Source organism: Colossoma macropomum, unplaced genomic scaffold (genome assembly GCF_904425465.1).
Source record: "Colossoma macropomum unplaced genomic scaffold, Colossoma_macropomum, whole genome shotgun sequence".
Taxonomy (NCBI): Eukaryota; Metazoa; Chordata; class Actinopteri; order Characiformes; family Serrasalmidae; genus Colossoma; species Colossoma macropomum.
Window position 1 is genome coordinate 13,131,432 of NW_023494796.1, and position 12,784 is coordinate 13,144,215.

Below are 12,784 nucleotides of genomic sequence, written 5' to 3' on the forward strand. Positions count from 1 at the left end.
AAAGCTAACCGGCTAACAGGCTAATGCTCCAGTAATAAATGTTAGATTCTCTAATATAAGAGGCAATCCTCTACTGTTTGGTAATTGGATGGGACGGGGCTCATTAAAGTCAATAGTTTGGAGGAAAATGATTAATCTCAAATAAATCATTACTTTTCACTGCCATTCACTGAAATTTTGATGGCTACAAACTACAGTCATTTAGCCCTCCATACTACAAAGGCTTGTTTTACCGTTTCTGTAGCTAACCTTAATAGCATTTAGTGCCGCTGGTAGAGGCGTTTTTCTGTTTGCTTCTGATACTACCTGCCACAACTTGTTCTGTACAATAGAAATATAACTTTTATTGTCTGAAGATTTTGAAGTTTGGATATTTGCTAGCTTGCTAATTAGGCTTTGGCTAAAGGTATTTTATTCTTTAGCTCATTTTTTTTTATATGAAACAATAGGAACTGCTATCAGTAATGCTGATTTGACATGAATAAGCATATCTTACCTAGCTAAGTAAAATCTTGTTCGTACATTCAGCATTGCTATGTAATGGTGTACACTTCATGGATTTGGCTCTCATTTCTGCCATTTTAGGATGTTGGAAGCATTTACCATTTGTCCATTTATGATATTGGCTGAGAGCAGATTATTGGCTGCTACATTGATAATATCTTAGTAGATTGGAACATTGATAATGCAGTGATAAGTTCAGAGGTTGAGCTAAATAAAGAAAGTTCAGACTGGAAAATGTTTCCAAATGTTCATGTCTAGCAGCAAGTCATTATCTAGCAGATATTCCATCCATTAGATCATCTAGCACAGCATGCGCTCTTTATTTATGAGGTGCTGAGGGAGGGCGCCCTTAATGAGATGAAAATGCACTGTGCTGGAACTAATGCTAATGTGGTCAACTTGGTCAAGTCATCAGTCTTTTTTATTTATAATACATTAATTTAATAATTCTGCACACTTTTCATGAAAGACCTTTTTTTTATTCAGCAGAGGCTTCATCATTCTCTTTGATCATTTATCACTGCTTTACAAACAGGTAATAAATACCATTTACTGCATGTTAAAGAGCCCATATTCTGCATTTTTCTTGTTTGTTCCCCTCTGAGGTCCTCTTATAATGTTTTTGTGAGTTACCAAAAAACAGTCCTAAGTTATTTCTACATTGCCATTTTCCAACCTCTCTGATCAAACTGATTTTGTTTCTGTGCCTTTAGGACTGATATGTGAAAATGAGCTCTATTATGGTTGGCTGACCTGTTTTGTGCTCCAGTCCAAGCTGAAACACTCCTTATAACTTTAGTGTGAGTGGTTGGGGCTAAACTGCTGTAGGCTGAATAGGTGGATATATGAAAATGTGTTAATGTGGTGACATCACAACTGTGATGAATAATGTACTATGAAAAAAGGACTGTATGGACTGTGGCGGGAATAGTATGTGTTAAAACTTTGTTTATATACATCACAGTCTTTTATTTAAGAAACACATGACATGGAAAAATTAAGTGTAATGTAAAATTATTTAATGTTTTCAGTAGATTTTTACACTGTTTGTGGATTTGCAAGATGTGCAAAGAGCGATGCTCACATTCAAATTCACAACAAATGCAAATGAGAAAAATGCTAATGACTTTCTTCCTGAAATTTACCTGAGTTACTGGACTGCCTCTTTCCCTCGCTCAGTGATATTCTCTTCCTTTTGTTCTCTCTCTTTTCTCTCTTTTGCTCTCTCTCTCGCTCTCTGTCTTTCTATCTTAGTCTGTCTTTGTCTCTTTATTTCTCGTTCTGTCTGTAAGTCATAGTCCATGACAGCACTGTTTCCTCTCTCTCCTTAAGATGGAATAAGCTGTTCTCAAAAAAGAAAGATGACACTTTTTCCCCCCCCCCTAGTTTTAGATAAAAGGCAGTTATTTTTGGTATCATCACAGACAATTTGTTCTATTTTTTGCTCATATCAGAGACGATTACTTTATTAGTGCAAAAATTAAACCTTTAAAAATGATGATATTAATGAGCAACATCCTTTGTGTATTAATTCTAAAATATGTGTTTTTATTATTATTGGTCCGCAAATTGCATATCTAGGTAGTACACTGACAGAATTTAAAATGTGTTCACAATCAGAGTGACTGACCAAGTACGTTTGCGTGTGCAAGAGGTTTGTCTCTGGAGTTGATGCTTAGGTAATGCAGAATACATGTAGTAAAGCAATACATGCAAATGCAAAAACACTGTCGTAAAGGCTGTCCCAATGTATATCTGAATTGTAGAATGTTACTTAAACGCACAGGATATTTACAGCATTTACATTTATGTAGATGCAGATGTCGTTCCTTAACTGGATGCAAAGATGTGTTAAAAATAAAGCGACATTTTGAGGAACTAACCATGCTGCTGCTCATCGTTTCTCATTTTGTGCGCTTGGCGGTGGGGTGATCTGCAGTAGATGTGGTGTTACTACAGCTATAGCGACGTAATGAACAGCCACGTTGACACAAGCACGGTTTTTAGAATATGTACGGCTTTCTAATTGGACGTTAGATTGTACTGACACACTGAAAACATAGTTTTTAATTGCCTGTCACTCTGCCAGGTCAATTTGAATAGCTCTCTTGTTGTTTAACTAATGCGAATCCTACCACTTAAGAGATCCAGTCAAAATTTTGCACTTTTTCTCAGTAACTTTTATATGAGATTGGAGCTGAGTTTTCCTCCCTCTCATTTGACATGCGATAAAGTATGGACATGAACATGATTCACTAAGTTAATTATTAGGGCTGCACAATATATTTTTGTTAATCATTATCTTGATATAGGTCTTTGCAGTGTTCATGTCACTATGCAAATGCATTATGCAAATGAGGCTTTTTGTTTACTGTTTAGTAGGGCTTGTGAATTAAGGCAATATGATGTGTAGTCTATGTCTTTGAGCTGTTTGTTTAATTGTGTGAGTGCGCAGTGCGGTTTTTGATACTATTGGTATCTGATGGTATATTATTTTTCTTGTGGGAAACCATAGCAACTGCCTAGCAACATCTTAGCAACCTCCAGAGATACCACAGCAATGGGTTAGCAACACTGTAGCCTTAGGAATACCATAGCAACCACCTAGCAACACCTGAAGTACCATCTGGAACACCAAAGCAACCACCTGGGATACCATAGCAACCTCCTAGCAGCAACTTCACAACCACCAGACATACCATAGGAAGTAGCTGTCATCACCCTATCACCCACCAGTTATACCATAGCAACCAACAAGCAACCCTAACACCCATCAGTGATGCCATAGCAACCACCTAGCAACATTGTAGATTCCACGCCACATACCATAGCAACCACCTAACATCACAGCAGAATTGCTTGTGCAATTTTCCTTTTTTTTGAGGAATTTGTTTTCTGTTTATTTATTTTTGTTTTCCCCTTTGTTGACAACATTATAGGAGTTTTTAATACTTTTCTAGTAATTTTTTTAACCTTTCTTACACTTAAGGACTGCTTAAGGATTCTAGGACAAAGGTCAGCGTTCTTTCATGGATGAGGACGAGTCATTTTTGGTTTGTTATTTTCAGTCAGCTGATGCGCACACGTTTTCCCAAAGGCCTGTTCTGGGCTGCTGATCTTTTTCAGGCTAATGAGTGGGCACAAAGTACAGCACAGAGTGACTTAATTAAAGACCCGTCTACACTGACAGCGTTTTTGAAGATTTTTTTTTTAGTTGTCTGTCTAATGGATATGCTTCCATTTTAATTAGGGCCCGAAATATTGATGACCCATAGAAAAATAATACAGCACTCTGCTGATTAGCACCTTTTTGTTACAGCATCTAAATATAAATATGAAATGATATTGGCTCATATTATTGGTTCATTCAACCTAATGAGAAACTGTAAAACACAATTCCATTTAAATCACTATACATACATGTAGACAGGTATGTTTGTGGGTAGATTATGTATACATATATAACATGCAAGTGATCTATGAACTCCATGGAGAGCCATTCAAATCACACAACTATTCAGATTTTAGACCTTGACTTATGTTTTACATTTGGAAATCTGTATGTAAGCACACTGGACTAATGAGCCCAATGCAGCCTTTACCATGGGGAACAGGCCTGTTATTGCGACACTGAGAGCCGTTCAACCATTATTAATTCACTCACTCTCCTCAGGGTGACATACTAACAGCTCAGTTTACCACAGTGTGATCTCATGACCGACACAAGAACACACAGAGAAATAAATATGGAGTAAAAAATTTGCAGAGAAATCCTGGAAACAGAGACCGATAGTGACTCGGCTAGATATGCCAGATGTCTAACCTTGGGTAAATAATTAAAATTACAGACTTTTTTACATTATGTAGACTCGCTTATGTAGTTTCTGATGCTGTATAACACATTGGTTAATATAAATATGATCTAAAGTACATTAGCTTAGTTAAAAACACTAGGAGACATCCTGAATCCTGAATTGTGTTCCTGCTTTGGTCCATGTTCATAGGTAACAGAGAGTCATACAGTGTCAGAAACCACATAATCAAGTCTTAGAGATTTTGTAGTGTGGAGTTCCACCAATTTCTCTGTAATTCAGTGGTTAAGACCCAAACTAAGGCTACGTTTACACAGCAGGTGAAAGTGGCCCAAATCCAATCTTTTTCCTCATATGTGACACAGATGTGTCATCTATGTGGCAGTGTGATCAGCAAAAAACACATTGAATCTGACATTTTCAATTCCAATTTGAGACGCTTTCATATGTGGTACTGAAATCCGATATGTATCCGATCTGCAGCAATGCGACTCTGTCTGAACAGCCAGATCGGAATTCATGCGACATTTATTTCAGTACAACTCGACATTCATCATAATTTCGTGCTGCTGAGACTCATAAACATTTAGGCTGATGTTTCTGTACCAGAACATTAGAAGAGACACCGCTCCGTGTTTGAAGAGGTTTCGAACGAACCGCCGAATGCGGCCGGAGGAGACCGAGGCTGCAGCGTCAGAGAACAGTTTAAAGAATCCGAGGACACAAACCAAAGAAGTGGCCGTGGCCGAATAACGTGCCCTTTTCGGCGATCCCGAACACACTGTGGGTGATGAGCCCAGCTGTCAACCACTCGAACTTTATACTCGCTCCTGCGATGCTGGCGAAGCCGAAACTGAAAGCTCCGAGAGCGACTGGCGTTCGCTGGCCGTCATGACTGTTTACCTCTGGACGAACCGCCACGTGAAGCGCTGTTCTTTTGCGCATGCGGGTCGGTTTAGAAGCGTGATCTGTTCAGACTGATGTCGCATACAGGTCACATTTAAAAGACAATGTCAACAGCCAAACAAAAAAATCGGATTTGGTGAGAAAATCAGATTTGGGCCACTTTTACCTGCTGTGTAAACGTAGCCAAAGTCATTCAGATTGGTTTGGCGTGAAATGCTCTGTTCTAGAGAAACTTACAGAGTCAGAACTTTTCACAGTGTTGGTGATTGGAACCAGACGCCCACCTTTAAAAGTTCCCTCACACAAAGTTATTACATAAACTTGTTAAGAATACACTGCCTGATATCTGAGGCACGTTTTATGAAGATTTTGAGATTCATTCCCAAAAGAAAACGTGTTTCAGATTTACTGCTATTGTACCATCAACAACATTAGCATCACTCATTCGACACGATTTGAAGCCAGTATTGCAGTTAGTACTGTGCTAACTGGTGGGGTATTAACTTCCATTACTCATTACAGTGCAAACTTCAGATACCAAAGATGTCTCTGCTTATCAACTACATTAGGGGTAAAATACAGGAAAACAGTGTCATTTTTATTTTTGCTGAACTGTTCCTTTAATGCTGCCTGTGGTGTCTACAAAGTGTAGCTTAATTATAATCAAGGGATGGAAGAGAATAGAAAATTATAGCCCACCCAAGGCTAGAGATGTATCTTTGGTGTAATTTCAGAAACAATCATAAAAATGAAGATCAGTACACAACAGTATACTCACAAAAACGGTTTAACTAACTGACTGCCATTAGAACATCGAATGTCTTATTGTGGAGACTCTTTACAGTGGTGGTGATAGGAACCAGGGCTCACAATGTCTACAACACAGACATTATTTTACTATCCAAAACCTCCAGTGAACTTACACATGTCTAAGTTTTTATGTTGATGATGGTAAAATAGTGGAAAAATTGAAAAAATAAGATTCCTATGGGGACTGTTTGAACACATTTGTAGAGTCCATTCAAGGGGGAGGAGTACATGCAGAACAAAGGTCAAAACTTACAAGAAAACTATTGCAAAACAATGCCTTAAACATCAGGTAGCGTATTCATAATCGTTTCTGACTCAATAAGTTTCTCTAGAATGGAGCGTTTCACACTGAAACACTCTGAATGGCTTTGCTTACATCTTGACCATTTAATTATGCAGCAATTTGACAAAAATGGGTGGATTTCCCCTTTAAAGCAGATTTTATAAACCTTAAGGAATATCAGCAGTGAAGGCGAATGTGTGCCACTTCACCTGAAAGTAGTACGTGATAGGAAGTGGATTAAAAATGACACCTTTAATAATGAGGCTAAGCCTATTACTGCTGCACTAATGTTTAAGCTGTGCTTGGAAAACTTTGAACGAAGAGTGAGACTTTACTCCATTTTTGGACTGGCTGATAAAGCGTTATCTTTGACCACGACGTATATTGAAGGCTTGTTATTATGTTTTGCTTTAATGAAGTTTGCATGGGGAATTTGGTGAGGTTGAGGTTTCAAAATTGTCAGCAATGGCTCAGTTTATTAAAAGCTGTTATTCAAAGCTGGACTAGAGCCTAAAACGCTATGGCATTGTAGTACAGAACAGACACAACTGTGATGAAGAGCTGTTAGCTTAGGGGTGAGCGTCATTATGGAACTGAATAGAGGTAATCAGAGCTGGTACACAGACTGTTCATTCACAGCTGTAAATAAGGCCACATGGCTGATTCGTTAGGCACTCTTCATTGCTCTTTTAGAAAAATGACCATTTTATGTTTTAATCTTTAAAACATTGGTTCAATCTTTAGGTTTGAATATTTTTTTTTTCAATTTTAACTTAACTATATAGACATATGTTTCTATTTATATATACTGTACTGCAATGGGAGTTATGGGTCAGTGCCAACATCTGATGTTTTTCATGAAAATTTATGAAATGTAGATTTTAGGATTAAATCTACCTGTATTAGCATTACAGAGGAACACAACATGTATTTCTAGTTACAAATGAGGTGAAGTGAATACAACACAGATGTTTTAGTGCAGTAACTTAATGTTGTCTAAATACTGTGGTCTCAGGTGGAGGCTCAATGTATCTGAACATCTGTCCCATGCTGATATATAAGAATTAAATATTATTTAAAATATTTAAAAATTATATTATTGTGCAACTCTAGCCCATACATAATGTATTATTATTATTATTATTGCATTAAGAACGTTCACCTTTCCAGACACTCCACATTCATGTGTTAACACTTATGTTATTATCCACAATGTGTTTTTGCTTTCTCGTTTATGTCTGTATATGTGTGCTGAGCTGTCACTCAGTTCCATCCTGAGGTCAGTGTCTTAGTGTTTTAGATTGCTATAGCACTCTGACCTATGTTATGATCCTGTGATAGATTCCCACCCTAGACCCTCTCTGTGTTGGACAGTGATGGATGTGTGACTGTGAGCGCGTGTCACCTTCATTAATCACTCTGTGGTGGTCTCAGAGCCGCTACAAAGAGAAACTAGCACCCAGCACCGCTTTACCCAAAATGCAGATGGGCAGGGTATGATTTATGGGTGCTGAGAGGAGGGGGCTTGAAGTTGAAAGTGGAGGGGTTACTGTTCTGGCATAAACTGACAATTTCCATCAGCTTATTTCACTTCTGTTTGACTGTTTACACTGTATAGCACTGATGTAAATCCATTATCGTAGAGGTTTGAATGGTGTACAGGGTGCATGGTGGGGGGATTTGGGTGTGTGTGTATTAGACATGGAGGGATTTTAAAGAGCTATATAACCTTGTTTTGAAAGTTGTGACCGCAGGCTCGTATATTTGTGATGAAGCTCCTGTTTCTTCTCTTTAAAGGCTGTGTTTTGTTTGAGTTTGTTGTTTTAACTTTGTTGGGCTAAAAAAATAGTGAGAGGCACTGAACTCAGTTTCGTAATTAAAAATTGCGCAGCATCTCCTCACCTGTTATGCAGTGCTGGAATGTTATGTTGTACAGCCTTTTAGATTTATTTTGCTCATTTATTTATTTCTCTTAATAAATACATTAATATTTTATCTTACTTTCTTTCTCGCTCTGCCTCTTTTTTCTCTCTCTCTCTTTCTGTTCTCTCTCTCTCTTTCTGTTCTCTCTTTCTCTTTCTGTTCTCTCTTTCTCACTCTCTCTGTTCTCTTTCTCTCTCTCTTTCTCTCTCTCTGTTCTCTCTCTGTCTGTCACTCTGTCTGTTCTTTCTCTCTCTCTCTCTCTCTCTCTCTCTCTCTCTCTCTCACACTCTGTTTGTATGTAATAGTGTATTATGGAGGTTAAGCTGGGTTAATGGGCCGGGTTGTCTGGCTTCTACTGTTGCCTTGGTGACGGGTTACTGCAGCAGACGTGAAGAGTTCAGGTGTATCTATGTGAGAGGCGGAGGCAGAGGTCAGAGGTCAGGTGAAGGTCAGGGGTGGTCAGTGTGTTTGTGTTCAGTAATACAGCTGTGTAGAGTACAGAGACAGATGTTTGGTAACAGGGTTCAACAGAATTGGTGGTATTATAGCATTTGATAGTACAGATTCATTCAGAGCTCATAACAGTGATGGAACTGGAGATGGAAATATTATTTTATTGGATGTGCTCTTTGATTTTTTTTATTATCGTAGTGCCAGATAAGATGCATTGTTAAATGCAAGCTTGTTCAGTGCCTAAAGGGGCCCATATGGAAAACCGAAGGCAGTATTACTATCATAATCGTAATGCTATACATTATGCTGTCACAGTACGCTTTTGTAAGCGTATTGCTGTGTGTTGAATAGAAGAATTGTTCTTGACAGTATTTTTTAAATGTGACAGCATTTTAGCCCCACCCATTTAGCCTACAGCAGCTTAGCCACGCCCATTTAGCCTACAGTAGCTTAGCCCTACCCTTTCAGCCTACAGCAACTTAGCCCTGCTCATTCAGCCTATAGCAGTTTAGCTCCTCCCAGTCATAGCAAAGTTAGGAGTGTTTCAGCCAAGATTACCTCCTGAATGAGGCCCAGTCCAGGGCAGCCAGTCAGAATAGAGCTCATTAACCTATGTCGGTCTTAAAGGCACAGTAACATCCTGATTAATTCTAGAAAGGTAAGAAAACAGTCTTGTAAACTAAGTTATGATATAAAACCATGCAAATATTATAAGTGGACTTCAGGAGAGAAAACATGGCAAAAATGAAAAAGTTCTTATCTTCTACTTACAAAAACAAATGTATTGAAAGGTTAGAATCTGCACTTTCTACACAATTATCCACTTGTTTCTTAGAGCCAGGAGTCAGAAATAATTCATGTAATATTACAGCATTATTTTATTAGTGTCTACAGTAACAAAGACTTTTAAAGGTTAATTTCTCTCTCTACGGTTTTTCTTCTAGTTGGTTGGAGGTCAGTTTGATCTGGAGATGAACTTCATCATCCAGGAGGTGGAGAGTATAGTGTGCATGGTGGAGCTGCTGGATAAGTGTGAGGGAACGTGTCAGGCTGAAGTGTGGAGTATCTTCACCGCCGTGCTGAAGAAGAGCGTGAGGAACCTGCAGGCCTGCACGGATGTGGGGCTGATACAGCTTGTCCTACAGCGCATAGACAACACTGACAGCATGATTGCAGGTAACAGTAACACTTTTAATAGTAGTTTGTGTTTAGCTATGATGCATTAAATAACTAAATAATTCTAATAATTATTATTTAGTTATTTAATATTTCTATTTAATGCATTGTAGCTAATGAATTACACAACTTGAAATATTAAGCTCTTTGTGATGCATGGGAATTTACTTTGCTTACTTAATCACTCTTATTTGGCTAATATATACTGTTTTAAACATTAACCATTAATTGGGCATTATTATAAAGCTATATTTAAGTGTAACAATTATAAATAATAAATAAAAATAAATGTATTCATGAATAGATTATAGGACTCCTTATAAAGCAAAAACGAACTACTAAGGTTATGCAATTACATAGGCTAGGTAGCTATTCTTAATCATTATGAATTGTATGCAGGTGTACAGCATTTACAATAGCGGGATGTTCAAAATTGAGGAAAAGGAGCAGCTACAGCAACCACATTAGAGTAATAGAAATTTGTATCATATTCACGGCACTATAGAAAGTGGTTGTTTCACAAAAATGGTTCACAAAATAAACAGAGGATAACAGTTTACCCAAATAAAAATGAAGGAATTTCACAACAGTGTATCAAATTGTATTATAACCAGTATTAAACACAGTATAAAACAATCATTGTAGAAAATCTAGGCTAAAACATCAAAGCATACCAAAACATTCTAAACCAAAAAATTAAATACTTTTACTGTAGTATTAATTAGCAGACTAGCATGTCTTCCCTAAATTTTGTGGCAGTATTATTTAAGAAAACATAAAGATCAGATCGGCTCGATATCAGATGATACTCAACATTTTTAAAGTCATCCAGTTGGATTGGGGGGGTGCAAAAAAACTAGATTGAATTATGAATATTGACCATCTTAAAGCTCTAGATAAACAAATATTTCAGTATGCATGCTTCTACTAACAGGCCTCATGAGCTATAGGTGAAAATTAGCCTGGTAGCTAACGCTGATAATTTCCCTTTAATGTGCACTGTTAATGAAATGTAAATAAAAAATGAAATAATTAGAAATAAAGAAGCACTGACTCTCTAACTTTCCTTTTCAGATCTGCTGGTGGATATGCTGGGTGTTTTGGCGAGTTACAGTATCACAGTGAAGGAGCTGAAGCTGTTCTTCAGTAAACTGCAGGGAGAGGAAGGACAATGGGTATGTCTGTTTATCTGAGTGTGGAATGCGCTAGAAAAATGTTGCTTTCTACACTTGTTTCACTTTTAATGTCCCACTGGCTGCAGGAATGGACCTTTTTTTTACTAATTGATTTCTCCAGAATTTGGTAAAAATAGGGCAGGAGTGTTTGAGAATCTTGTTCTCTACATTCCTCTTTTAAAAATAGTGTTTTTATTGTTGTCATAAATAGATAGATTAACAGAGAGATAGATAGAAAAGCAGACAGTACAGTGAGTCAGATCATATACTCTGATATGTTGGTTGGCTGATAATATCGATGAATATTGATGTCCCTGGAATGTATCGTTATTGGTAAAAATCCTGCTGATAATTAGTCACTTGTTCTATATTACAGCAGACATGCAATTTATTGTTTACGTTATTTAAGAACTGTGTTTTAAGTTTCTTATATTTATTTCAATTGAAGAAATCTCAATTCAGTTGAAAATTAACAGATATTTGATTGACTGTCATTTAGGGGTGGACGATATGAATTTAAATTTCTATCAGTGTTTTCTAATATGACGATAACGATATGATATCACTATCAAAAAAGGGGAAAAATGATAATGGTAATAGTAATAATAATAATTTTGCAATGTTTTGTTATTGTTATTATTGTTATTGTTGTTGTTATTTAGTTGTTACTAGTTCTATCACTGTTGCCACTGTTGCTATTATGATTATGAAGATTGTTGTTGTTATTATTATTATTATTAATAATAATATTATTTATTATTATTATTATTATTATTATTATTATTATTGCAGCAACTAAAAAGTATTAATTGTGTAAATACTACCACAAACTAGTAGCTTGTTCAGTATAGAAGTAGGTTTTAGTCGTTCTCTTCTGCAGCCTTTCCTCATGTTTGTTTTTAGGGCTTCACTCAACCTTAGTTCCATTTTGCACCTTGTATTTGGTGTCTAAAATATTTCACTGTTCATTATATCTAACAAAAATAGCTCAAGATAGCTCACTATCCCAAGCTTGTTAAGTGTATCACAGTAAATTTACTCTGCGTCTTTTGGATGGGTTTAAGAGGTGGTTCATTCTTCTTCAACATGCTTAAGTGTCCTGGGCCACCAGACCTGAAACGCTTGCCCAATAACAAGTAAGAATGCTGTCCAGGGTAAACAAATGTAGAGTGTTTTTTAAATTTATATTTTTATTGAGCAAAATGACAGATTTGACTGTTTATTCATTTGGTATATCAGTAAAACTTTCTTGCTGCTCTGTTCACCAGCACAAACGTGTGAATGACCAGCACGTGCAAGCTGTAGTCTGAAACTGACCCAAATGTGTCCAGACGTAAACGTCTGAAATAGCAGATAAAAACGCAACATATTTATTACAACAGCAGCATATTTGTACCACTGTGCCATTGTAGTACAATTTCTACCTGTGTTGCACTTGAGAACTTACAGGATTTGTCAGGGGAACCATGAGCGACAACCCCGAGTGATGGGGAAAAATCAGAACAGAGTGAAAAAAAAAAACAGAGCAGAACACAAGGGTTAAAATGAAGTCTCCCAAAATAAAAATGTGTGAACACTGCACAGCATAATTGGCAAAACTGAATGTGTTCATGACGCTTCAGGCACGTGGCACGTACCCAGCACTGGTCCCATGAAAACCTACTGATTTAATGTAGGAGTGGCTGCTAGCGGCACTCAGCAGTTCAGTTTCGTCTGAAATACCATTTTGTTTCATTTCTAAG

The 12,784-nt window shown here is 37.2% G+C and overlaps 1 protein-coding gene across 2 annotated transcripts in view; it reads left to right on the forward strand.

Annotated features, from left to right (window-relative positions):
• The window catches only part of lrba (LPS responsive beige-like anchor protein), a 346,257-nt gene that overhangs the window by 26,610 nt on the left and 306,863 nt on the right, over positions 1 to 12,784 (forward strand). For both annotated transcript variants that reach the window (XM_036583833.1, XM_036583835.1), the window contains exons 2-3: positions 9,636 to 9,867; positions 10,942 to 11,042. In XM_036583833.1, the coding sequence (XP_036439726.1) occupies positions 9,636 to 9,867; positions 10,942 to 11,042 (333 nt within the window). The remainder of the gene's footprint in view (positions 1 to 9,635; positions 9,868 to 10,941; positions 11,043 to 12,784) is intronic.